Source organism: Amblyomma maculatum, chromosome 2 (assembly GCF_055883805.1).
Source record: "Amblyomma maculatum isolate TAMU_Amacu chromosome 2, ASM5588380v1, whole genome shotgun sequence".
Lineage (NCBI taxonomy): Eukaryota > Metazoa > Arthropoda > Arachnida > Ixodida > Ixodidae > Amblyomma > Amblyomma maculatum.
This window is the reverse complement of record NC_139345.1, coordinates 81,049,990-81,077,354: the sequence shown is the minus strand read 5'-3', so window position 1 is coordinate 81,077,354 and position 27,365 is coordinate 81,049,990. Positions and strand designations below refer to the sequence as shown.

General features: G+C 45.5%; 1 protein-coding gene across 1 annotated transcript in view; it reads right to left on the bottom strand.

The window, feature by feature from the left end:
* Positions 1-1,695: 1,695 nt before the first annotated feature.
* The window catches only part of LOC146199120 (putative chitinase 10), a 99,173-nt gene continuing 73,503 nt past the window's right edge, over positions 1,696-27,365 (bottom strand). Inside the window, exons 20-26 of the mRNA XM_084592045.1 lie at positions 19,369-19,668; positions 15,454-15,707; positions 11,742-11,845; positions 10,353-10,470; positions 5,652-5,846; positions 4,181-4,303; positions 1,696-1,845 (exon numbers count right to left, since the gene is read on the bottom strand). Coding sequence (XP_084448171.1) covers positions 1,696-1,845; positions 4,181-4,303; positions 5,652-5,846; positions 10,353-10,470; positions 11,742-11,845; positions 15,454-15,707; positions 19,369-19,668 — 1,244 coding nt within the window. The remainder of the gene's footprint in view (positions 1,846-4,180; positions 4,304-5,651; positions 5,847-10,352; positions 10,471-11,741; positions 11,846-15,453; positions 15,708-19,368; positions 19,669-27,365) is intronic.

Genomic DNA, 27,365 nt, shown 5'->3' with positions numbered 1-27,365 from the left:
CCCGTTTTGATGGCTCAGTAGTTAAGACACTCGTCAACTGAATTCCATTACCTGGGGTTTGGACTCCACAATTTCGAATTTGCTGCTACCCAAAGTTTTTCGACCCTCAGCAACGATAGCGGTAGCTCTCGTCCCTCACTGCAGCTGATACACAGCCTGCAGCATTCGCAATGCAGAAACAGTCACCGCAGCAGAAGAGGTTACCGTTGCGATAGCGCTATCCGATCCTCATACGAAAATTATCAGTGACTCCCAACAGGCGCTGTTGTTGTTGCGACGGAAGGAAGAAGGAAAAGAAAATGCACGGGCTTGCTACTAGCTCTGTAGCTGAGCCGCCTCCGCTGCCTCGTACGGACAGAAGAGAAAATAAAGAAGAAAGAAAAAGAAGAGGGGGAGAGAGACGCGCGTCACAACAGTCGTCGTCCATCACCAAAATAGTAGCGGGTGCAATGACGGCCTACAACCGACAAAAATATGGTTGTAGGCTAGCCCCCGCAGCAAATGGCAGTGACCTACCAGTCCCAACCCCGCAGGGCCAGAAACAGCCACCCCTCCTCCTCCCTTACTGCGCGGTGCAGGCTTGTAGAGAAACATGTGAGAGGGATACTTCGGCTCTACCTTCCTGTGAACCAATTCTTATTGTTATTAAGAAATAGGTGCCGTAGTGGATGATAACGGATTAATTTCGACCACTTGGAGACCTTTAATGAGCGCTGACGTCGGACAGCCCATGTTAAAGATCCGGGATCCGTTGCCGGAATTTATTCCTCCGCCCTCAATTGCAGTAAAAGATGCCCTCGTGGCTTGACTGAAAAGACGGGTATAAAACCTGTGACTTTATCCTGCTCCTTGTTGTTGTTGCGAATGTAAGAACGCAAAGAAAATACACGGACCTGCTTACTGCCTTTGCAGCTTAGCCACCTCCGCTGTGTCGTGCGGACAGAAGAAAAAATAGAGAATAAAGAACGAAAAATATGAAGAGAGAGAAAGAAAGACGTGCCTCGCAACAGCCGCCATCCCCTACATTGGTGCCGGATGCAATGACGGCCTAAAACAGGTACTACCGCCGGTGGCAGGCATGCTCAGCAGCTTAAGATTGTACATGAAGCTGCCACGCCGGTAGCAAGTTATGGCTGCACAGGAATAACGCTGGCGGAAACCCAAAGTTTAATATCTCTTGCAATTAGAACACAACGTCTTTAATGTCGACCGCGGAAGTTTATTTACACAGGCTAGTCATAGTAGTCGTATTGAGCAGTGTCAACGAAAGAGTTTGGCCAGTGCTACTGTTTTAGTCCGTGTGCAGGAGAGGGCGTGGCACGCGGGTGCGTAACATGTTGAGTTGCACAGACAGGTATAAATAGTTCACTTAGTGTTTACAAAACGTATAAATCAGCCGTCGATAACACAGCAGCCAATTACACGTAAAAACATTAAATTCGGAATGATGAATAACTATTTCTGCCGCTACAGTTACCACGTTCCGCTAGATATATCTCTGTCTCTTCCAAAACATATATATGCCTTTATTTGTGTCAGGAACAGGAACGGAGTAAATTGTGGATGCACAACGCCTGCACTTGGTTTTTACTAAAGACCTTCGAATCCCTTTTTGCAAAACTCTTGGCTGCCATACCACCACAGTACATGCCGCTGAAGATTGGACGAGACATTTCTGAAGGGTTTATTTTACAGCTAACTGAAAGGATGATAATGTTCAATTGCCTGTCCCGCTGCTTCTACCATCGGGTATTTTACACCCTGCTGACAACTTCCAGAATAGTCGTCTGCATCAAGGGACCATACAAAGACGCCGCCCAACTTCTGCTGCTTCATCCAGAGAACCTGCGTTGGCAAAAGAGACACGGAACAGAAAAAATAAAGGTATGTGCCAATTCTCGCTTCTCGGACTTTCGAAGCAGCTGTTTTCCTTTCACTTCCAGTTACGCCCGCGTAACAATGCCAGTATGTAGATGAAGGACCCAAAAAAAGAAAACTCTTCAGTTGCGTCGCAAAACGCTCAACAAACAGGTTAGTTACACAGATTTGCTGCTGTTACTGCTGCTCCTGCCCCTTCTTGACAGTCAAAGAAGGAGCTTCTGTCTCCTTTTCCATGTTTTTTACTAACTCTAGGAATTGATTGCTAGTTTCTTTTTCTCTTGTTTCTTTCGATCGCACATGACTCCTTAAATATAAGAATTCGACGCAAGGTAGTCTCTCTCGCTCGCTTATCGTCAGTCTTCAAAGCTTCGTCGTGCCAGACGCGGCACTTAAGATGATCGCAAGGCCAGAGCTCACCTAAACCTGCGTGATATTAAGCTTGAACTAGTACGCATAAGGTGAGTTGAAGACTATACAATGCTGCATCGAATACAAGGTGAGTGATAATTTCTGCTGCATATGCTCTGCATTTGAGCTGTTTCCTAGCACTTTGAGCTTCCGTCACTTATAACATTCAAGAAAACTATTTTTTTTTTGTCTTTAAAGTTATTCAATTCATTCACCTATCACTCCATCTATGCATCCATGCAGAGGACATATAACCGCACTGGGCAGATTAATACCCACTAATAGCGACGTAAACACGGTAAAAACAGTTATAGCCGTTTTTGCTTAGTTCGCCAAATGCGACGAATGTGCTCTAGCACATCGCGTCTCAATTCGCTTACGGTTCGAGACTAAGGTTTCAAGGTCGTACTTAAGGCAAAGATCGGCGAAATTGCTGTCTGGAGACCTTTGTTGTAGCACACTGTGAAATTTAGGACTGTTTAAGGTACAAGATGGCAATACGATAGTGGTGCGTTTGTCTCTATTGGGCACAGATGGACGTTTATAATGACGACGACGCGATATGCACAGTGCAAGTTAGTGGGAGTTAAACACGCACGGTGACTGGCTACGGCAGTACCATAATGGACTCGTGCAGTGCCCAGTTAAGCGGTTCTGATCGGGTCCGCGCGAGGTCGAAGCCCAGTCTTGGCGCAGCTTTGCGACCGTGTTTATTTCTGTCAAGGTCGCCTCATTTTCTATCCGCGCAGCCCATCCAGCTCTTTCCTCGCGCTGCGCAGCTGCCGATTACCACACATACACACACAAGTCGGCTGGGGGGCTAAGTGGTGCATTTAATGATATCCTGTTTTCAACTGCCAAGAGCTGAGGCAGGTACGGATCCTGTGCAGTTCTCTGGTCCGAGCCTTGCGTACTTATTTTTAGTGTCTACGTTTCGTTCTGTTCAGATTTATCTCTTCTCAAAATGCATTGCGAAGAGGAATCTTGCTGTAATCCACTGTATATTACAGGGAATAGTCTCTCGAGAAAGTGCGCGTTATTATTTTCTTGGTTATTGGCTACTTCTGCTAAGTGTAATAGCTTTACAATGCCGACAATCCGGCGAAGTTACACACGTTCCTTCATTACATCCTCAGACCTCACCTCTGATTACCTCAGCTAGCTTGCAGCGAAAGCTATAAGGCGGAATGCGCGTTCCGACTACATCCAGTCTGTTCCATAGACATCCACGGAGCCACGTAGACACCTTACATGACAATTACACTGTCAAAGGAGACTATCTGCTTGTACCCGCGATGTGGTTTCGGCCCCAGTCACAAGCAACCTGCTTTCCGCCTCTTCACGCCGACGCTTGGCGAGACGTTCCTCACGTACCTCGGGCGTCTCAGGCACGCACTTCGCTCTCCGCGTTTCATTCTCACGTAGACAGGCCGCTTCATGCCAGCCAATAACGTCGGAGGTCTGTGGAAGCAGCTTCCCGTACGATCTCAAGATGCCGATTGCTATACACGCGGCCTACAGCCGCGTCTTCTTCCAAAGAGCCCTGGCCTCTCCGCGGCTTATCTGCTAAGAGCACAGCGCGCGCGCAGCGAGGCGGATAGCTCAGTTATGACGTCACGTGCATCGCTGCGCATAGAGTGGCGAGGTGATGGCGCGCTGCTCGCAGCACCGCGCATGAGCAGTGAGGCGAATAGTTAAGTAATGACTTCATGCGTAGCGCTGGGCAGAGACCGGAAAAGCGAAGGCACGGCGAACACCTGCGACTCGGTTGCCATGGTTACGAAGCATGCGCACTAGTGATTAACGCGGACCGCCTAAAATGCACTACTGACTAGCCTAGTGTAGGTTTCGCTACACAACCTGGGAATATCACTTTGTGTCCAGAACTTACCTTCGAGTATGCGCTGTGCTTGTCGTCGTAACTGATCCACTGATCCTGATAGTGGATGTAAGGCATTTTCGCGGAGTCCACCCACTCTCGCTCCCATTTGTAATAATGAACGCGCCGGCATGTCTGCGAACGCAGGTACAGAGCATGTACATACATACATACATACATACATACATACATACATACATACATACATACATACATACATACATACATACATACATACATACATACATACATACATACATACATACATACATACATACATACATACATACATACATACATACATACATACATACATACATACATACATACATACATACATACATACATACATACATACATACATACATACATACATACATACATACATACATACATACATACATACATACATACATACATACAACGGCGTCATAGAAGGTAATCTGCTTCCAACCAAACGAATGGCTGGTTTGGGTTGATTGGTTTATATGGTTTAACATCCCAGAATGATTCAGGCTCCGAAAAGCCGTAATGGAGGGCTTCAGAAATTTTGATCACCTGGCTTTTTTAAGGTGCACTGAGTAGCACAGCATACGGTCGCCTTGGTATCGCCTTCATCGAATCCCTGCCGCGGAGGCAGTTTTTCGATGAAGGCAAAATTTTCAAACAGCTCTCTTTTCAGAATAATTTTGAAGCCAAGGAAGAGTGCTGCTTTAAGAAACAGGAACACTCGCAAGTATATTATGCAAGTATGCAAGTATATTAAAAAAAAAAATTCTTTGCTACCCAATTCTTGGCCGATCCCCCTCTGTGGGTATGTGCCATAAGTTATTTGGACAACAACAACAACAGCACTCGCGCCAGCAGCAGCTGTACAGGCCTGGTGAACAAAGCGTATGAGTTAAACGTTCTTTCTTGTTATTAAGAAAGCGTCTTGTAATAGCCGATGAAAGCCTGTCAACTTGCCGTGATGTCTCGTATAGCGCCCCAAAGAGGAAGTAGCTAATGTACCCGCGTGCGTTGTGCCATTCTGGCCGTTATAACAATGGCGTCTGATGTTCTCGACAGTTCCACAAAAGTCCATGAATTCTGCAAGATGTCCCACTATTGTTCTCACTAAGCACGACTGTTGCATTTCTGGGAGCAGCAGCGTTGACTTCGTTTTGATGAACATGTTAGAGAAGGCCATTACTGTGACAATGTATGAGCAACGCACTTCATTCCTAAACTTCACGTGCCCAATATTCGAGGAATAACTTGTGAACTCCAGAAAAAAAAAATGCTTTCGATTTGGTTTGCCTTGTGGGGCATAACGTCTCAAAGCGACTCAGGCTATAAAAGACGCCGTAATGGAGGACTCTGGAAATTTCGACCACTTGGGGATTCTTTAACGTGCACTGACATCGCGGAGCACACAAGCACCTGACTTTTCACCTTCATCAAAATTTTTCGCACCGTAAAGAGGAGGGTTAGTTTGGCTTACCTCAAGGTAATTCATGTAGCCTGCCGTCTTGGTAAAGTTGCCGCCGTAACCGAGTGGATGGCTTTTCTTGAGCTTTGCGTCGATGCCATGTTGAGCAGAGTTCTGGAGAGAGTACGTGCGCCCGTGTGTGGGGATCCCGATTATGATCTGGTCCTTTGGCACTCCTGCTTGGACCCAGTGACTGACGCAGCCATCCTGCGAGCCAGCGCAGAGTAAGCGATCTGTAACGCGTGCCTGTAAAGTTGTTCTCGTCCATTTGTTTACGCTTCCGCAAGACCACATGAAGAAACAGGTTGATCAGAACAAGAGAAGCTGAAAAAAGCCGCTTTACAGGACTGTTTTCACTAAAAGCATCATCATTGCCATCCCTATATTTAATGGGTTGACTTTTATTGTCCAGCCGTTGGATAAGTTAAACTCTACAACCAATCCAACACATCTCTATCGCTAATATCACCACTATCATTTTCACTGACTGCATCGTCATTGCGACCGCTGCTCTTAGGAAAAGAGGATAACGAGAATAAAGCGAATAACGGGAACACATAATAGGCGCACTTCTGTGTTCTCCTTTTAAGGGATCGCCCATTTTGCTGGTTAGTATAATGACTTTCGGTCACTGCGACTCCGGTACGCGATCTCTACCCGAATATTTTGTAGAGAGCGTCAAAATATCTATGACGTCCTAATTGACACAGACTGCAGCGAATAAAATGCCCTCCGCTTTGCAAAACTAACAAATAAAAACGTTACATTACGCACTACCAGCTAGCTGTGTGAGTTGTATGAAATATAGTGTGTATTATATTGTATTGTAATATATAGTATTCTTTATTATTGTTAAATAGTATTACACTGTAGTTTCTTGTAATACTGTATCCTTCAGCCTCAAAGTCTATAAAAAGTAAAAAGAGTTGTGAGCTATCTAGTGGCAAGCGCTCGGGTGGGGAATGCAGGGATAGTGGCTCAATTTTAGTGGATTACAGATTTTTGCTACACTGTCAGTTCGGGAGATGATTTCCTGCGAACATTTCCTGCGGACACTGCCGCAGCCCATGAACCTAGAGAGACTTTCGCCTAATATTATTCATAAGAGTGGGTGTAAAAACCTCCCAGTATATATTTAACAAATGATAAATTTCCTTTCGGCATTGCAGTTATATTATTATTTGGTCTAATCAAACTACAACTGGCTCTTAGAGAAATGACAAGGAAAATGCCTGGCTCCTAATTACCACGTCCCCTTAATCCTTGATGTGGTCCCTATTCAGCGACGCCATAATACACACGGGTGTCTGCCCAGGTAAAGTCAGGTTCAGTTATGCAGCCGGGCCATGAACGGGTGCAACGGGAGGAGCACCCCCGCAAAAGGAACAAAACCTCCCTCATGGGGGAAACGACCGTCCAACTACTGAAACGTCTGTGGTAACAGCATACACCCAACCTGTAGACTTCCTAAACTGTAGGAAACCGGAACCAGTTTGTTTGCGTTGGCGGTCCCTTTTCACGCTCCCTCCCGGTAACATCTAGAGTCCCTCAGGGAAACGTCTTTGACCCTTTATTATTCCTTATCTATATAAATAATATTGTTAACGTTACCACTGATTAAGTTCAAATTAGGCTTTTCACGGATGACTGCATTTGATTCACAGAAATTAAAACTTCGGAGTACCAAGTAGTGCTTAACTCTACCCTGAACAGCATTAACGATTGGTGTTGCATACACGATATGAAACTAAGTGCTGAAAAAAACAGTTGACATCAGAATAACTAAGAAAAACACAGTTTATCTTATCAGTATCGCCTATCATCACGGTGTCTGTCAGAAGTAACGCAGTACAAGTACCTTGGTGTAACAATAATTAATACCTAAGTTGGAATGCTCACATTTCTAACATTTGTGCATCCTCCTTCCGTAAACTAGGTTTTCTTAAATAAATTAAAACGTGCTCCTTCCACAACCGAGCTCCTAGCTTATACATCAATCATCAGACAGAAATTAGAATATGCCTGTACAGTGTGGGATCCCTTCACTGAAACTAATATCCATGCATTAGAAATGGTCAAGCGGAAAGCAGTTCGTTTTATTTTTTCTAAATTGCGCACTACCGATTCCCCTACAACTTTATTGGATGTTAATAGCATTCAAACACTAGAAACTCAAAGAAAGCTTTTGCGATTAAAATTTCCTTTTTGTTGTTGATGAAAAATAACAAGTTATCAATGAGCCCGGACTCTTACATAAAACCACTAGTGACACAATCAATGAGACATCGTCACGCCCAGTCCTCAACACCTTGTCTTGCCAGAACCAACTTGTTTAAATATTCTTGTTATTCAGGTAAAATAACGGAGTGGAACTAGTATCCTTTAAGTTCACTGTGTTGACCGCTGCGAGCATTGCCAGTTATTTATAAACACTTTTCAATTTTGTATGTTCAGTTCTGGTGATAAACTGTGTTAAATTTGCTGTGTGTTTGTGTTTGTGTTTGTGTGCGTGTTTGTGTGCGTGTTTGTGTGCGTGTTTGTGTTTGTGTTTGTGTGCGTGTTTGTGTGCGTGTTTGTGTTTGTGTGCGTGTTTGTGTGCGTGTTTGTGTGCGTGTTTGTGTTTGTGTGCGTGTTTGTGTTTGTGTGCGTGTTTGTGTTTGTGTGCGTGTTTGTGTTTGTGTGCGTGTTTGTGTTTGTGTTTGTGTGCGTGTGCGTGTTTGTGTGCGTGTTTGTGTTTGTGTTTGTGTTTGTGTTTGTGTTTGTGTTTGTGTGCGTGTTTGTGTTTGTGTGCGTGTTTGTGTGCGTGTTTGTGTTTGTGTGCGTGTTTGTGTTTGTGTGCGTGTTTGTGTGCGTGTTTGTGTTTGTGTTTGTGTTTGTGTTTGTGTTTGTGTTTGTGTGTGCGTGTGCGTGTGCGTGTGCGTGTGCGTGTGCGTGTGTGTGTGTGTGTGTGTGTGCGTGTGCGTGTGCGTGTGCGTGTGCGTGTGCGTGTGCGTGTGTGTGTGTGTGTGTGTGTGTGCGTGTGTGCGTGCGTGTGTGCGTGTGTGTGTGTGTGTGTGTGTGTGTGTGTGTGTGTGTGTGTGTGTGTGTGTGTGTGTGTGTGTGTGTGTGTGTGTGTGTGTGTGTGTGTGTGTGTGTGTGTGTGTGTGTGTGTGTGTGTGTGTGTGTGTGTGTGTGTGTGTGTGTGTGTGTGTGTGTGTGTGTGTGTGTGTGTGTGTGTGTGTGTGTGTGTGTGTGTGTGTGTGTGTGTGTGTGTGTGTGTGTAGAGAGAGAGAGTTCGAAACGTGCCCGCGTTGTCTTTGGTTTGCTTATCCTTTAAGTTTTGTGCTGAATGCTACCTTGATTTGTATTTCGTTGTATTGTTCCTCCTGTCTGGGCCTACCAAGGCTGGCAATATTGAATAAATAAATATATAAATAAATAGCTTCGGAGGGAGCAAGAGAGTTACTTCAACCCTGTAAAGCATATCCCTGTCACACGAGCAGTTTCAGTGCCCATTGATTTGACGGAGGTCGAATTCGAAGGGGATCGGCCACACGGCGCTTTTCGATGACCATTGCACTCAATGGGCAATTGACAATTGGAATCTAAAAGATTATTAAGAGCAGCCCCGCACTCATCGTATGGTGAAAAACAGGGCACAGAAAATTGAAACAAACAATTGTTTTTTCATTGATTTACTAATATTTAGACTACATTATTAGTTCAAATAATTTTTCGGCCGTCCAAACGATCGTTCTGCGGAGTGTGCGCTGGTCGGATGTAAACTAGCCGACAGCATTATTTCGTGGCAGTGCGGCGTGCCGAAGCATTTTGCTTATTTTCGCTTTTTAAGCAGCTTTGTTACAACAGAGAGCAAGAATAGCCTCGGAAATACTGCAAGATAGCAACTCCAAAAGCAAGACGACGAACAAGTTGTGGCGGCATCGCCGGCGCAAAATGAATGTTCCCGTACTTTTGAAGTTGCCTGCGCATCAACAGCCCATCGTCGTTCCGTCGTTGCTTGCCTTTGGGTTATGCCGAGCTGTATTTGTTGAATACCCTTTTCCAGACTAACTTTCAATAAAAAATAACCCTCAATCCAATGGCCGACTTGTTTTATCCTGGCTCAGTTCACATTTTTTCTTGGTGTTCTCCCTGTAACGCCATCTGTCGGACAAAACGCTCACTACTCAATAGTGATTGAAATTTGGCGTATGGCAGTGGCGCGTCTCTGTAGCCCTCAGAAATTTAGATGGCCGCTGACTCAATAGACAGTGACATTGCCCATGTCACAAGGGTACAGGAAACATTACCCCCATTGGGCGCTGGAGCATGAAAGCCAGGTCAGTGGTAACTGGCACAGCCAAAGCCAGTAGTGGCAACCTAATTGCCTCCTATCCCCAAAAGCCAAAAGAACATAGCTTCTACAATATTACAGAACAAAAATACTGATCACGTCGTTCCACGTGACGCTAATTGGATAAAGTTTAGACTGTTGCAGGTTTGCCAGCCTCCCAGCTTGCAGGGAGGTATCGAGCTCTTCTGTCGCAATCCTCATTTCTATCTTTTTTAAAGTGCACCAAACGAAAAAAGCAAGGTTTTAAGCTACGCACCTAGCAATACCCCTGAGCAACTTTCTTTACATTTCAGTGATTGCTATAATTTTGTTATGTCCCCTGTTGTGCGATATAAAAATGCATAATGTAACTAAATCGTCTAGATTATTTGCCTTACGGTGTCGATGTATGTACGTTTGCCGTTTTCGAACAACTTGATCCCACTTGTCAGCCTCGTCTTAGATCGATCATCCAGTCTGTAGTCGAATGTCATGAGAAAATAATAGTCCAGATACCTGCATAGCAAACAGCAATAAATTAGACAATGGGCACAAACAAAGGATCTGGAGTGTACATAAAGAGTTACCTGGCGCATTCCTTTCGTTGTGCAAGCATCATCAATCATGTAACCATTACATCCTACAATTGTTTGCTAAAAAAAGCGAAATGAACGGAAGTTTTTTGCAAGGTTAGCTCAAGAAGTGCTTGGCCGCTATTTAGGAACTACTCGTTACAACGAATGACTTCTTGTTCACAAGCGGTTCTAAAACGCCTTTAGACTTGCAGGTCTACGAAAAAAGAACTTTGAACCACTGCTTTCGTTTTTTACTGCAATACGTCAGGTCTTTTTTTTTTCTCGTTATCAGAATCAATTTTGAGAGAAAGGCTATTCAAGTCTATTGCCTTCTGGGAACCGAAGCGGTCAGATGATTAGTTCCGTAATGCGGCTGAAAACTGATGTCACATATGAGATCCGTGTCTGCGAGCGTATCATCGTCGATGCGGTGGTTAAGAAATTAACTCAGCAGTTTGTCTATATGAGTAAAAAGAATGCAAGGAATGGGGATAAACATCTTGGTTCAGAGATTTCATGTTTATATGCCAGGCGCTGTTTTTCTCATGGCGAGTTTTTCAACACTGTGTGATAGGTTTTCAAAGTGCAGTGTAAACCCAGCGTCAGCAGTTTTCGGTGCACATGTATCGACTGAAAACGTTATATCCTCGCTGCCTTGGCAGGTAATCTCAAAATGACCGCTGATGTAAAGAGCTCGCGCCCTAAAACACGGGATGCAGGTTTACATCTCTGAGATGATCTTGTAGCATCCACAAGGAGAGTGTTTTTCATAACTTTCCTGCGCCATGACCTATGCCCATCATGTCAACGTACATCTAAATGTAATCAATCAATTGCTTGCAGCTAAAAGCACAAGTGGCGTTATCTACGAAACGATGTCGGTGTATTTTAATAAATTGAAGGAAATGTATGAAAAATTTATTCTGGGGTCATTTGAGCCAAGGAAAGACTAAAGAAATTCTGAGATGCCTAACTTAAAAACATCATTCTCTAAACAGCTGGCTCTGCATTGCTTGCCACATACGCAATACAGAACACAAAAAAAAAACGTCCGCATTGGTGGGTTTTCTATTTCGTATGTTGTGAACAGTGTAGTGCCATCAGCTCAGAGGGTGGCGCAATCTACTAGCCCGTATGCAAGTTTTACTGAGTAATATTTACAGACACGAACATGCAGGTCACGATGAGTAGCATGGCAAGATATCCACTTACTTGGCCAGTTTGCTCTTGGGCAGCAGGTCACAATTTGAATCGCGGCATGCTGGCAGCTGAGCCGTCAGAAGAACGTCGGTGAAAGCTTCTTTTAGCCGGAGTCTCTAGACAGAGGAAATACGAAAGAACCATATGGCTCATAAATAGAACCACTATTTTTCTTCACCATTATTTTTACTTCTTCTGATCTGTTTAAACGTTTCAATTTATGCACTTTTATTGTATTAACAACACCGTAAACTGATATGAATCCATAACTGAGGTACAAGGGCAAGCCAGTTCTAGGTTGCGTTATAGCAGTTGCTGCAAAGAAATGGTGGCCGTTATTATAGTAACTCTAATTGAGCAGCACAAACTGATGGTTTTGGAGGTCTTTGTAGCTACATCCAGTCAGGATGAGGAGATGAAAAAAATATTTTATGAAGACGTGAAATCTACATTTAGTGGAACTAAACGGAGTACAGCATAGCTTCTGGAATCCGCGTCGTAAGTTCTGGGCAGGTATATCGAGTTTTCTTGTAAGACTGACCCTTGACGGCGACACGTATATTTCGGGTTTAAGTCATTTAACTCCATAGAGTTAAAGGCCCCGTTCTCTATAAATTCCTGCGCCGGAGTTGTCACCGAAATATTACCAGTGCATATGCTTCCGGCATATGGTAGTCAGCAGGTGACATAGCCGGGCACTGTCTGGTGACCTGACCAGATTTTGACGTCATGAAATCGCTTGGTATGGCAGAGTTGGCAGTTCCTGCCAACTCGAGTAGCTTCTTTGAGATGGAAGGGTGAGATGAAAACCGAACCCTCCGAGACTTTTCGATCCCTAGTCAAGCATGTACGCTACTCCTAAGCTTCGAAGGGTACATTCGTACGGCCTGGTTAAAATAAGGCTTTTATCTGTGTCGGTTCGTCTTTCACTTAATGATGCGGCTTACAACTGTATATATGCTACTCAGTACGTTGTGAGACAGTACAGGTGTGAATTTGCGATTTGGGATTACTTGTAACGTTACAACGTTAGGATATAGGAAGATGGCCGAACTCGTAAAGAAGCAAACACACAACAATGACATTGTAATGGAAATCAAGAATCAGAAATGGCCATGGGCAAGTCATGTATGCGAAGGTATGATGACTGGTGGTCTCTAAGGGTGACAAATTGTATTCGAAGAGAAAGCAAGCGTAGCAGGGGGCGGCAGAAAGTTAGGTGGGCGGATGAGACCAGGAAGTTTACGGGGATCAAATGGATGCGGGAGGCACAGGACGAGTTTTATTACAGGGCTATGGAAGTAGTCCTTGCCTTGCAGTGAATGTAGCCAGGCTGGCGATGATTAAGCGAGTGAAAAGGTGCATGTAAGCTAACGTGGATCCGCAAGGAGAGCCAGCATGCGGGCGCCATTAACGCTGTCTTCGTTGTCCCTTGAATGTTTACCTAATTTTATAGCATGCAATAGCTCCCTTCCGCTTGGAATACTCCATTTATAGTTAGAAGACAGTTTTGTTTTGGTGAAGGGCAACTTTCTTTTGTCTTCCTCTGACTGCCTTCAAAAGTATCGACATGCCGTCGCCGATAAGGTGTCCTCCAGTACGCTCGACACCACTGCTAGCCCCTGTGCATCTGCAGCTTAGCTCAGAACATTGACCGCCCTGTAATCTGGATTAGCAGCTGCGATTCTATCGACGCAAGGTAACTTCCATTAGCACAAAACCCTAACACCGGTACTGGGCGGAAACTGCTTGCTTACATCGCATTGCCCTGCACTCTTTCACACAGCGTTGCGTGTCAAACGAGCAGATATAACCTATCGAATATTTGCCCATTATATGCCTTGAGGTCTATACGTGTCCTCGTTGTGTGATAAGTGGTACGACATGAATTCCAGAGGGCTACTATCCCATTTGATTCACTGACTTTTTAACCTCGTGTTTAAATTCAAAATTGCAGCAGCCATCACACTGTTTAAATGTATCTGGTAACCATTTTCGATGTTTTTTTACCATCGCAGTGCACAATATTGCCGTCTATCCAGCTTGTACACCGATGACGCATTCCTGTGCATAGCCTCCACGCAGTAAACGGACATTCTGCCGGCAAACAGGGCAGGGCGGGTGCAAATCGGGACAAAAATACGCCAATTTGCGCCATTTTTTTCTTTTGCTGCAAATCTAAGACAAGTAGCACAGAAGCTTTTCTAAGCATGGTGTCTGTACTATCTGCAAAAGTGAAACGTTTAGCATCATTACAGCTATGAAAATTCAGCAGTTGTAAAAAAGCCGAGTTTGTCTCATATTAAAACTGATTGCTGGGCTAGTTGGTGCATAGTCACATAAAGGAAAGGTTAATAGCGCAACAAAAAGACACTCACAAATAGGCACAAATAGACACACAGGACAGCGCCTGTCCTGTGTGTCGATTTGTGCCTATTTGTGAGTGTCTTTTTGTTGCGCTATTAAGCTTTTCTTTATTTGTCTCATATTGTCCTGCCCCCAGGTAAAACGATACGCCCGGTCAGAACGAAAAGCTTTCACTGCTTGCACTTGGAGCGCTAGAAGTCTTTTCCATGAGCCCTTGTGAACTCTTCGTGAGCCTAGTTGTGATACACTGTGCGTTAGATCCGCACACAAAGAGGCGCTGTGCTACTCCACAATTATTTGCTTGCGAGGCACTCGACACTGTTGCTTGCCGAGATGTTAGCGGACCGTTTTTCATGTTTAGAAATATCTTGTGATTGAACACATAGAGGTTTGGCGTCTATCTTCGCAACATCCCTTTTCGTTCCTTTGAACATAAGTAACTCCTTGGCTGCCTTTACTGCTGGTACCATTGAAAGAACCAAAACCGCAAACCTCCATTACAACATGTGTTCTATAAGCTTTCCTTCCTTTACTGAAATGACACATCTTTCTGAACCAAGCTAGTTTGTTTTTGTTGTCTTTTACCGCGTCACTAAAACTCGCCGCCAGGTTTTTTTCTCACCTTTGCAGGGCGTCCGTATGTTCGAAGAAGGTTTTCGCCAAAGCGCAAATAGAATGCTCTCTCTGGAGCGAGCATTCCGCCCCTTACTTCATGTTACCCTCCATCCAAACAGCCCTGATCGCTTTTTTTTTTGTTTGCGCCTACCATGGTAGAAACGAAAACGAAAATAAAAGACCTTAGAAACAAGCCACGCGCGGTCGAAATTTATAGTTGCTTCTTCAAGCAACTGCCTGTGGCATTTTGCCCCTGACTTAGGCTGTAAATTAATATATTGTGTCGCAACTGATATTACAGCCTAGGGCGCTACAGTTCCGTGCGGTGTTATATAATGAGACATAGCCACGAAATTACGATATAAATATGTACCGCGCCGCAGTACTTTACAGCTGCTTTCCAGTATGACTTCTAAAGAAAGACGGAGCTGAACAATTGCACCTACCCATTTTTGGTCTGGAAAGCCAGTCACTTAAATTCATAGCGAAATTCTCTTCCGGCAATGCGCTTGGCACTATTACAGCTGTTTTTTATTCGTATAAAGCGGAACCCAAGCTGCAGCTCCCCAGTGTTTAAAAAATTATCACATAATAAGAGTTTATGTTAGATGACGCTAGGCGATACTTGTCTCATTTTGCCCCACCCTGCCGCAATAACTTTCCCACAAGCATATGACTCATTACCATGTGTTATCGGCATCAAGTTTGAATGCAGCTGCTGGCTTTTTTGTGAGTAGATCACCTTGATAAATTCCAAGAATTTCTCGGCGTCGTCTCTTTTACAAAAGGAGGGGCCAGGGCCCTCGAGGTGAAAGTTGACACCGTCCAAATTGTTCGACCTGATCAGAGAGTCCACGGCGTCCACCAGCTTGTCCATGTCACTTTCGGAGCGCAGTCGGTTCAGAAGGCTGTTCACGTGCTTCCCTCGGCCGTAGCTGAACAGAACCTTCAGGTGTGGCGCGCTTCGTTTCAGTGCGCTCAATTTCTGCAGTACCGCTGTGTAGGTGAAATGAAAGGAATAAGTGAGGAAATGCTGTTTCAGGGGTTCCTTCTCCCGTCGTGTAAGACTTTCAGCATAAGAACCTGTTTTCTGATGCAGAGAACTGTATGCCTGCTGCATACCTAGACTCGTATACTGCTCTATAACAGGCTGAAAACCTTTTTTTATGGTTTAAAGCTCGTAAATTTGCAGGAATTAGCTTTTTGTAGCCACAATATAAATCCCAAAAGATTTTATAGAGATTTAGGCACATATACATTGTCATGGTAAGCTAAATCTGGTTGTAAGACCTAAACTCTATTGCTATAGACGCATTTATTCATCTATACGTACCGGAGATGCTACAGAAATCTGTACGATAACTATAGTCTGTAACTAGATGGTGGTACATTTTTTAGCAGTCTAAGGAGACTTTCTACGTATCAGGGAACATAGTTCACGTTGTACAAAATATTCGTAGACATTTGTAGTTATTTGCATGCTACTTTGTAGCCTACTGTAAAAGATCGTCGCCTATATGCAGCTGACCAGAAAATTTCCCATTGCCGAACTTAGATCATTGTCTTATGGAAGTAGACACGCAAACAGAAATAGTGGTTGATCTTGGCACGGTAGGCGAGTAACTAACTTTACGTGTGTTTGCAGTATGGCGTTGCCCAGGCGATCCGGTGGCCCCTGGAACCTCAACTAGCAGACAAATCTATTAGTCTGTCAGGAATGCATGCGCTCATGCATATGTACAGGGGTAGTCAAAAGTTCCCAGGCCGCACTGTCTTCTTCTGAGCAGTATAATGAGGCAGCTACGACAGTGCCAAGTGTCAAAATATATGTGCAGGATACCGGAAGCATGATGCTAACCTCCAAGACAATTGATTTCTTTAATGGGATTTCAATTGCCAAAATATGCCGACCAGAAGCAGAACCTGCAGCCTGGCTACTTTTGACTACCCTTGTACCTCTGATTGACAATGCAGAGCGAGGCGCTGGTTTGGTAGTCAGAGAAATGTATGAACGAAATAATGTCGGGCTGTCCCTGTAAGCAAATGTTTGTGCATTTTTTGGGAGGCTCTAGAAAGATCGGTTTATAGTGGCAGTTATAATATGTCTCCCTGTTTCCAAACAATGTGACGTCAGGAAAGCACATGGGTAGGTGCCGCACCCAAAGAAACCGCTTGTTGGGCAAAAGCATCCCTTTCTTCCCCTTCTTCTTTCTTTGCAGAAATTGTTGCCGTCATTGTGCAGTTATTGCCTCAAATCGTAAATTACCTATATTTAGATCAGGCACAAATACACAGCATTCTTCGTTGTGTTCATAAGCGATTCTCACTTGAAAAATAATCTCAAACGATCATCGAACGTGCACTTCGGTTATATTTCTGTGATCATAGAACAGGCGTGGCCTGTATAGATCTATGCGCATAGACTCTACGCGTGTTGGAAAGGTTGTTTTTGCAGCCTGGACATCGGGCTATTTTTCAAATTATCTTCACAAAAGTGACTGCCAAGCCGCACGAAGTGTAGGCTCTTCGGCGTGCGCAGCCTGACTAAACAAGAGGTGTTACTGCTAGTTTAGAATAGGTGAGTTGCCGAGGAAAATTATTTAGGCCCAGGCGCATAATCCAGTCACCTAAAATATGTTAAAGACTGAGGAGGCGTAAATTCTACATCCGCTGGTAGCAACACCATGCGAATGCAAGAAGCAGAGATACAACAAACTTGCTTTCGAGAACATGCCTCCCGCACAAATTTGGTCGTGTTTGTAGTTCTACCATTCAAAGTAAGTGCAATGCGAAAGGAATGCGACGCCGAACTGTATACACTAAAAGTAACAAAGCTCCATGTAGAGAGCACTGCAAAAAAGCGCGCTTAATTAGGACAAAACAGCATTCGAAAGCGGTATATTGCAATTTCGTCTTGGAATGCGTCCGTACATAAGCCGTCATGCTGCGGACATGCCCATTGGAGCTTTGTAGTGACAGAATACAATGTTCTAGAACGTCATCCGTCGCAATACAATAAACTAACTGACGGCTAAGAAATTCTCAGAGCACTGCCAGCAATCGCGTGTCAACCGTGCCTTTCAGCTCAGTGTAGGTCAGAGAACAATAAAATTATCTAAGTGCTTGTTCTCTCGCCTAAAATCTCGTGAACGCACAGGAATGGTCGCAAACATCTGCTCACGGCCAAGTACACTTTCGTGTCTTACCAGCGCCTGATGCCGGCCATTTCATTATTTGCAAGGCTCAGAGACAAATTTTGCACCACATCCGGAGCGAAAGAAACATGTGCCATTGGTCTTCGTTTGATTATCGCATTCCATCACACAACAACTTGACGGCATTGACAGAAACGCAGCAAATTATCACCAGACCAGATCGAATGCTTCGCATCCCAGAAAACGAGCAGCGCAATGTTTTGCCTGCCCAGCCAAGTCCACGTTTCTTCCGAAAGTAACCGGACAGGAAGAGCGCCATACCGGAGCTTATCAGTGTTTCTAAAGCGACGTTACAGCTGACGATGGCTATCATTTTTCATTCTTCGGGCAACAAAGCAAAAGATAACGCCGGCCGCGGTCTAAGCAAAGCGCCGAGGCTACCCAGCCAAGGAAATTATCACATGCATTTAAAATGGCGCGCTGCGTTCATTGCCGCGCTTCACCAGCCGATGTTGCGCTTCCGCCATACTTCCAGCGCTCTTTGCGCGCTCAGTTTAGGTTGCGTGGGGGAAAAAGCGTCGGATTTCATCAAGCTGCATGGCTCTAAAGAAATGAGTTTTTCTTCGTTTCAGACACTGATTTGGCGTCGTCTCGCTCACATTAAACTAACCGCCCAACTGCGATAATAAAAACTTAATAGTGAAATTTTGCCAATTACATTTATAGTTAGAGGACTTTTGCAGAAAGGTATGTCCGCTGAAGCAGAGAGTGTGTTCCTTCAAATATTTTTTTTTTCTGTTTTGAGTCTAATATTTATAATACTAACAATAATAATAATAATAATAATAATAATAATAATAATAATAATAATAATAATAATAATAATAATAATAATAATAATAATAATAATAATAATAATAATAATAATAAATTACTTAAAACCATGGACGAAGGAAAGAAATTAGGAGAGGCCCTGACGTCACTTTTTTGAAGCCGGCGCGGCCGCGCCACGACCGGACACTGCAACGTCTCTCCTCCTCCTTTACCCTCCACCTTCTCTTTCTCCGCAACGCTCACGAACCTCGGGCCCTTATCAACGCTCTTGCTAGTGGCCCGAGTTTTCATAGCAACAGCGATGTCGTTGCTAATGGCCCGACTTGGCTAACTCTAAATTTTGACGTCAGTTCCGCCACACTTTCTCCAATGCATTGGGAATGGCAAGGGCCTCTCCTTAGTTGTTTCCTTCCTTCATGTTTTAAGTCTTCCCTTAAACTCCCAGTATATATGCAAACACAGCAGCGGAGGTCGCAATATTTTGGTCGCGCGTATGTAGGAGAGGTATCGCATGCAGAGTTTTTGGCACCGTGATTGTGGGTATTAGTCTAAGGACCAAACGCCAATATGGCTCTAATGCACAGAGCTTTTGCGAAGAACATGTTCAATCGAAGTAATCATCGTAGATCCCTCACACGACTGCTTCAAAAGGGTAGATGACTGCGTACCTTTCTCTCCGTACAGGCCTCGCTTACGGAAGATGAACTCTCCAGTCTTGTCATCCGTCTGCAGGTAGGAGTATATGACGTGCGTGCACTTGTGGATCGGTACAGAAGCGATGCTAAAGCGCATCAGGCCGGGGACTTCGAGGCCATCGCAGCACACGAAGCATGCCAAGGGAGCCTGGTTATTTTGCCGGCGTGCATCGTACCGAAACTTTGAGTCCCTTTTGAGCCGGGCTTCTTCCCACTCTCCAAAGTATTCACCACTGTCGTAGCGCATCAGCAGCGGCTCACCGGCACCTCCAACTGCAAAAGCAGTTTTGGAGAAGCACAAAGGTTGAAGAGTCAGGAAATGGACAACGAGAAACTGATTCCTAAGAATATGTTTCCACTAATATACGGAACATTATACGGTCTTTTTTTGTTGCGCGGAATTGAAAAACATGTTTACAAGCCGAATGGACGCTAGAACGGATGATAGAGGAAGGCTAGTAGCAGGAAACTACCAGTAAGCGCCATGTGTAATAAGAAAGGAAAACCTCAGGCTATGGTGACTTGCAGGTATTGCTATTTCAGCTTATCTTTGATGCCGCTTCTGTAGCAGACGCGGCAGATAAATGTATTAAGAATGCTTCAATGTGTAGGTCATATAATGAATGAATGGCTTGAAGTAACACTGAAGTTCGGTAATTGCTCGTGATACTAAACTAGTGTAGCTGGGAAAAGCGCAGCGTGAAGTAAAACTCCATTCATAAAAAGCAATGCCGGTTCCTTGCCGTATACCCTTTAACGAAGTGTCAAGAACAGCCCAGCTCTACACACTATGTTGAATAGAAACTATCACGCAGTCGCATTGACCAAACATTCTCTAATTTAATTTCAAATTTACTGCCAACAATACACACGCAGTAAGTTTGTGAGAAATTGCATCCCCAAGTAGTCGACAAATCGTAAGCACTTGCCAAATATCATTTCCGGAACTTTGTGATGGCATGGTATGGTATGGTATGGTATGGTATGGTATGGTATGGTATGGTATGGTATGGTATGGTATGGTATGGTACTGTATGGTATGGTATGGTATGGTATGGTATGGTATGGTATGGTATGGTATGGTATGGTATGGTATGGTATGGTATGGTATGGCATATGCGTCATGGTATCGTATCGTATAGAGTTACGGAAATAGTGTAGAATTATATGGCATGGAAGGTGTGAATAAACCTCCCGAAGCTGCATGCGTGTTGCCAGATATAAGCTGCGGTGGAGGGCTCCGCATCAATTTCGGCCACCTGCTGTTCTTAAGCTTCTCATTGCAGCACACCGGCCTGTTTTGAATTACACCTACGTGAAAATGTAGTCGCTACGAAACGTACTGGAATGGCGTCCTTAAACTGTGCAGGCGACCGCCATGTTCGTGGAGCGAGTGTGGGTTATACATTATTGCGTTATTATTAACCCTTCTCCCCCTCCCCCTTCCGAAGCTATGGTGTGTTATGTTAATGCGTTTTTGTTTTGTTTTTTGTTTTTTGCTCGGGTGATACTGTTTTTGGTCCGCCGGCTGACCACTGTGTCTCAATGCGATGCGTTGCACTTCCATTGTTGGTGCTGTTATGACTGTGCATCATCCGCACTTGCGCGCTCTATTGTTCGCCTGTGGGCATGGATATGTGGTGTTGGTGCAAGGGCGCTAAGTGAGCCTGTTTTGCTTTGTTGAGAACCTGCAAATGCCAAATTGGCCCTGTCAAGGGAACGTCTAGAAAAATACCAAGAAATGTCCCCCTGCGGGAAATAGCCGGAAGTGCTTTCGTTCAATTGTTCACCCTTCCCGTCGAGAAGCGCTATTGTCCAGTGAGGAATGCCTACTGTCCAAAGGAGACGACAGAGTGACACGTCCGCTGACGTACAGGACAAGAAAGGAGCAAGGTGATTACGGCCATTAGAGGATTTCCCGGGAATGCAGGAAAGATTTGCAATTGCTGGAAAGGAACAATGCTGGGAGCAGTATGTGGCGCGCACGTGCACTTGGGTTTCTGAGAAGAAATCCACTTACCGGAACCAGCATACCGGATCTTTGCTGAAGAATAGAAATGTACCCCCTCGCCGTTCCCAAGCTCTTCCCGCCAACAAGTGACCACGCCCAATGAAACAATGCCGGACCAGTCAGTGCATCAGACCATCAGTGCAGTGATGTGTTCGATTGGATGCCGATATCTGAGGGGCGTGCCCTGGAACTGGTTGGTCAGCATCTTCAGAGAGGGGCTGGACATAGGGGGTTTTAAGGACATTGCAGAGCACGAAATGAGGCTCTGAGCCCTGGGTAAACGGCTCATCCAGACGCTTCTCGCTATGAACTCTTAACGCTTGTCATTTTGCTGATGTACCCTTCTTTTTCATGTAAATAATCATGTAAATACGTTTTCTCAAAGTGCCATTAAACCTGCTTGTATATATTTTACCAACTTCGAAATTCAATCCTTCATGAACCCGGAGTCTCTGCACGCTACCAAGTGAAGGCCGGGTCGACTTAGCCCCAGCGTCACGACAACTGGTGACCAGCGTTGGGATCTGAATCTACAAGCCACAACATCTGGTGATTGGAGGTGGGATCTGGATCTACAAGCTACAACATCTGGTGTTTGGAGGTGGATCAGAATCTACAAGCCACAACATCTGGTGATCGGAGGTGGCATCTCAAGCAACAAGCAGGAGCAACAATCGGCCAACAAGAGAGCAGCTGGGAACATCGATCGCATGTGTGTGTGAGCGCTTGGCTTTTCTTCTGATGTGGACCAGGTTCTAGAACAGGGTTAGATTTTAGAACTGGTAAAAAGAGTGTGGAAACGCCTTTAGGTTTGGTAGTTTGCACTGTTGTTTTGGAAGTAGCCGACACTCGGAGCGATCATGGACCTACAAAAGCTGCAGAAACCGGAACTGTTGCAATTGTGTGAGGAATTGGGAATTGATACAAGTGGTTTGGCACGAAAACCCTTGATTATAAAGGCAATCACTGATCTGGGAACCGATGATGATGAGCTCAGTGAAGCATGGAACCTCATCGGTCAAAAAAAGGAACAGCTCAGACAGCAGAAAGAGCGGGAAAAAGAGGAAAAGAGGCGTGAGCGTGAAATTGAAATTGAAAGAGAAGCAAGAAGGCTGGAGCTAGAAATTGAGCTCCGGAAATTGGAACTAGAGTTGAGCAAGAGGTTGGGCAATTGTCCCCAGCTAGCGGTACCTCTTCTCAACAAGGAGGCAGATTTCAAGATGTCAAAGTACATGCAGCCATATGCGATATCAGGGGATATCGGTCTGTATCTGGCTAACTTTGAGCGAACCTGCGAAAAACTGTCCTTCCAGCGAGACACTTGGTCTCAGAGATTATTGACGGTTCTGCCCTGCGAGGCAGCGGAGGTTGTCGCGCGGCTAAGCAAGGAGGACGCGAACAACTACGAGAAGGTCAAGACTTGCCTTCTGAGAAAGTATAGGCTTAGCGCTGAGGCGTTCAGACAACGTTTTCGGAACGCTACTAAGTCCAGGGGCGAGAGTTACCCTGAATTCCTGTACAATTTAAGAGTCAATTTGGGCGAGTGGCTAAAGAGCACAGATTCCTACAGTGATAGGGACGCTGTAGTCGAGCGAATTCTTTTGGAGCAGTTTTATAACTGCCTCCCAGAAAAAGAAAGAAATTGGTTACAGGACCGAGGCGACCTTAAGTCGGCAACTGAAGCTGCCGAACTCATTGAGGAATATGCTTCGCGCCGACAATTCAGCAACCCAGCAGTGGATAGGCCCCGCAATCCCAAGTTGAGTGTGAATAACCGTCAGGAAAGGCACTTTACTATAGTTGCAAACGAAGAAAGGAAGGTTTCTTCAGGCAAACTCCCTAGAAAGGACGGCAGTGAGAAAAGTGGAGAAGTGACCAACGCGCAGAACACAAAGAATAAGCTTGAGGCTAGGAAGCCGCTCACATGCTTTAGGTGTAATGAGCAGGGTCACATTGCCGTCAACTGCCGGAAAGAAAAGATTGCTTTCTCGTATGTCAGTGACTGCGATGAAAATATGCAGCTTTTGGAACCCTACCTGCATGACCTAGTAGTCAACGGGAAGCCTTGCAAGGTACTGCGCGATTCGGCCGCAACGATGGATGTTGTCCACCCGGCGTATGTGTCGCCTTCCGACTATACAGGACAGTGTGCATGGATCCGCCAGGTAGTGGAGAAACAGAGTGTGTGCTTGCCAATCGCGAACGTGGTCATCGAGGGCCCTTTCGGCGAGTTAACAACCGAGGCTGCCGTTTCAGGAAAGCTCCCTAAGTGCTATCCGTATTTGTTTTCCAACAAATCGGACATGCTACTGCGAACGAGGGCCATCCTTTTCGGAGACAGAGTTGTGCAAGCCTTAACACGTTCAAAGGCGCGAGAACTAGCTACACTGCTCATTCCAGAAAAATCCACAGCGGAGGAAACGGCAGTTAAAACAGTGGTCGATGCGGACGATAGCAGGTCAGAAAACTTTGAGAGCGAGGCATCTCAGATAAGTCAACTTGAAAGTGAGCTTGATGAGATGCGGAATGAGGACGTTCTTGAAAGTAACCTCTTGCCGCCAGTGTCTAGTAATCTCACGAGACTTCTAAGTGGAACCCGAGAGGACTTAGCTATGGAGCAAGCCAATGATCCCAAGAATAAACTCGAAGTACAGTGGGAAGGACCTGCTGAAGTCGTTGCAAAGCTTTCTAACACTAACTACGCAGGGAAAATCCCCGATAGACGTAAAGAAGTGCGCATTTATCATTGCAATCTTATGAAGCCTTATGAGCAGAGGGAAACCATGTTAAATCTAACGTTAAACCTTCCAGAGGAGATTGGGGATAACTTGATTTGCCTCAGCGGAAAAGGAAGCAACGCTCAGGAGCTTGTCAAAAAGACGGAGCAGAGAGGAGAACTAAAGAAATCCCAGCTGTCCGATCTGGGCGAGATAATAACAGAGTTTGAGGCCTGCTTTGTGGACAGGCCAGGCAGGACTGATTTGACTGAGCACGATATTGAGCTGACTTCAGACGTGCCAGTGCGATCAAGGTGCTACCGATTCTCTCCAAGGCAAAGAGAAATTCTGGATAGGGAAGTAACTCGCATGCTGGAATTGGGAGTAATAAAACCCTCGGAAAGCGATTATGCTTCGCCTATGATCTTAGTAGAAGCTCCAGGTAAAGACCCTAGGCCTGTGGTAGACTACCGAAAGCTAAATTCTCTCACCAGGGATCAAGTGTATCCTATTCCGAATATTGAGGAGAGAGTAGAACAGGTCAGTAGAGCGGCATATGTGACTACGCTGGACCTTACTCGAGGATACTGGCAAGTACCGCTCACTGAACGCACCAGTAGATACGCGGCTTTCGTCACTCCGACAGGCAGCTACCAGCCAACAATGATGAGTTTCGGGCTCAAAAATGCTCCATTTTGTTTTTCCCGACTCATGGATAGGGTTTTAAAGGGGTGTGAAACATTCGCGGTGCCTTATTTAGATGACATTGCGGTTTTTTCCGACTCATGGGCGAACCATATGGTACATCTAAGAGCTGTACTGAGCCTTTTGCGTCAAGCTGGACTAACCGTAAAGGCCGAGAAATGTTGCCTGGCAAGGGCGACCGTGGACTACTTGGGTCACAATGTAGGTCAAGGTTTCAGGAAACCCAGCGAGATTAAGATTTCTGCGGTAGCAGACTATCCGCGGCCGAGCACGATGACGGAAATTCGAGCATTCCTGGGTCTGACTGGATACTACAATCACTACATCCCTAACTATTCAGCTTTGGCCAGCCCTCTGACCGACGCTCTCCGCAAGACAGAACCGTCAAATGTAGTCTGGGACGAACAAAAGGAAGCCTCCTTCGTAAACCTGAAGGCTGTGCTGATTAGCCGTCCGGTATTGCGAGCTCCAGACTATGACCGAGAATTCCCGATCCAGTGTCATGGAAGTGATCAAGGGCTAGGTGCTGTTCTCTGCCAGAGAGATGACGACGGTAATGAGCACCCCGTGCTCTACCTGAGCAGAAAACTGAGTTCTAGAGAGAGGGCTTATTGCGCGTCAGAGAAAGAGCGCGCTTGCATTGTATGGGCCATTCAGAAATTGCAGTGCTATCTTGGAGGGGCCAAATTCACCGTAGAGACGGACCATTGTCCCCTGGCTTGGCTGCAAACTGTGACATCGAAGAACAGTCGCCTTCTGAGGTGGAGCTTGATTTTACAGCAGTACTATTTTGAAATAACATACAAAAAGGGGAGGTTAAATGGGAATGCGGACGCGCTTAGCCGCTGTTTCTAAGCGGTCCGAGGTGCTCCTCACCATGTATCCAAATTGATACTCAGGTTCTTTTTTTTTCGTGCGCTTTTATATGTGTGACTATGTAAAGCAGCACGTTTGGTTTTTTAGGCATACGTGGGTCCTGAACGTCTTGAGTGTGGGCTTTTCTCGGACAACGATAGCAGTTTGCTTTTAACCTGGACTCTTCAGACGGGAGCCGAGTGCTTGCTTGGACATGTGGTTGAGTTTCAGACAGCTCAAGCAATTTGGCCTACGACAATCAAGACAACGCGGCCAGCAACAGCGAGCTTCAAGCAGGCCATTAAGTCGTCTTCATGCAGCAGCTGCGACTGCTGCCCTCCGTGACTCTTCTGGCGGGGGAGGAGGCTGTTATGACCGTGCATCATCCGCACTTGCGCGCTCTATTGTTCGCCTGGTGCAAGGGCGCTAAGTGAGCCTCTTTTGCTTTGTTGAGAACCTGCAAATGCCAAATTGGCCCTGTCAAGGGAACGTCTAGAAAAATACCAAGAAATGTCCCCTTGCGGGAAATAGCCGGAAGTGCTTTCGTTCAATTGTTCACCTTTCCCGTCGAGAAGCGCTATTGTCCAGTGAGGAATGCCTACTGTCCAAAGGAGACGACAGAGTGACACGTCCGCTGACGTACAGGACAAGAAAGGAGCCAGGTGATTACGGCCATTAGAGGATTTCCCGGGAATGCAGGAAAGATTTGCAATTGCTGGAAAGGGACAATGCTGGGAGCAGTATGTGGCGCGCACGTGCACTTGGGTTTCTGAGAAGGAAATCCACTTACCGGAACCAGCATACCGGATCTTTGCTGAAGAATAGAAATGTACCCCCTCGCCGTTCGCAAGCTCTTCCCGCCAACAAGTGACCACGCCCAACTAAACAATGCCGGACCAGTCAGTGCATCAGACCATCAGTGCAGTGATGTGTTCGATTGGATGCCGATATCTGAGGGGCGTGCCCTGGAACTGGTTGGTCAGCATCTTCAGAGAGGGGCTGGACATACGGGGTTTTAAGGACATTGCAGAGCACGAAATGAGGCTCTGAGCCCTAGGTAAACGGCTCATCCAGACGCTTCTCGCTATGAACTCTTAACGCTTGTCATTTTGCTGATGTACCCTTCTTTTTCATGTAAATAATCATGTAAATAAGTTTTCTCAAAGTGCCATTAAACCTGCTTATATATATTTTACCAACTTCGAAGATTCAATCCTTCATGAACCCGGAGTCTCTGCACGCTACCAAGTGAAGGGCGGGTCGACTTAGCCCCAGCGTCATGACAGTGCCCCCCTATCCTCACTCTGAGCCCCACCGAAAGGTGGCTGTGCTGCCCGGCTTTCACCGACCAAGATAGCCAGAGCAAGCAAGTGAATAGACGCGTATAATGGCAGCCGCTGCAGAATTTCTATTGCAGAGGGCCCCGGCTGAACTTGCAAGGCCACTTATTGTACCATATAGATATTTATTCATCATCATTATCATAACCATCATCATCTTCTCAACACTGCCCTATTCTCCCTTATGTTTGATCATATAGCTTCTATGTTTCCATGCGTTCATCGGCTTGCCGTTTACTCTTTCTTGGGTCAGCTTCTGTTCGCTTTTGTTCGTGGGCGAGTTTTCTCTCTGCAGCAAAATCAGCTTTTACGGCAATAGGTGAATCGTCACGGTTTCTTAAT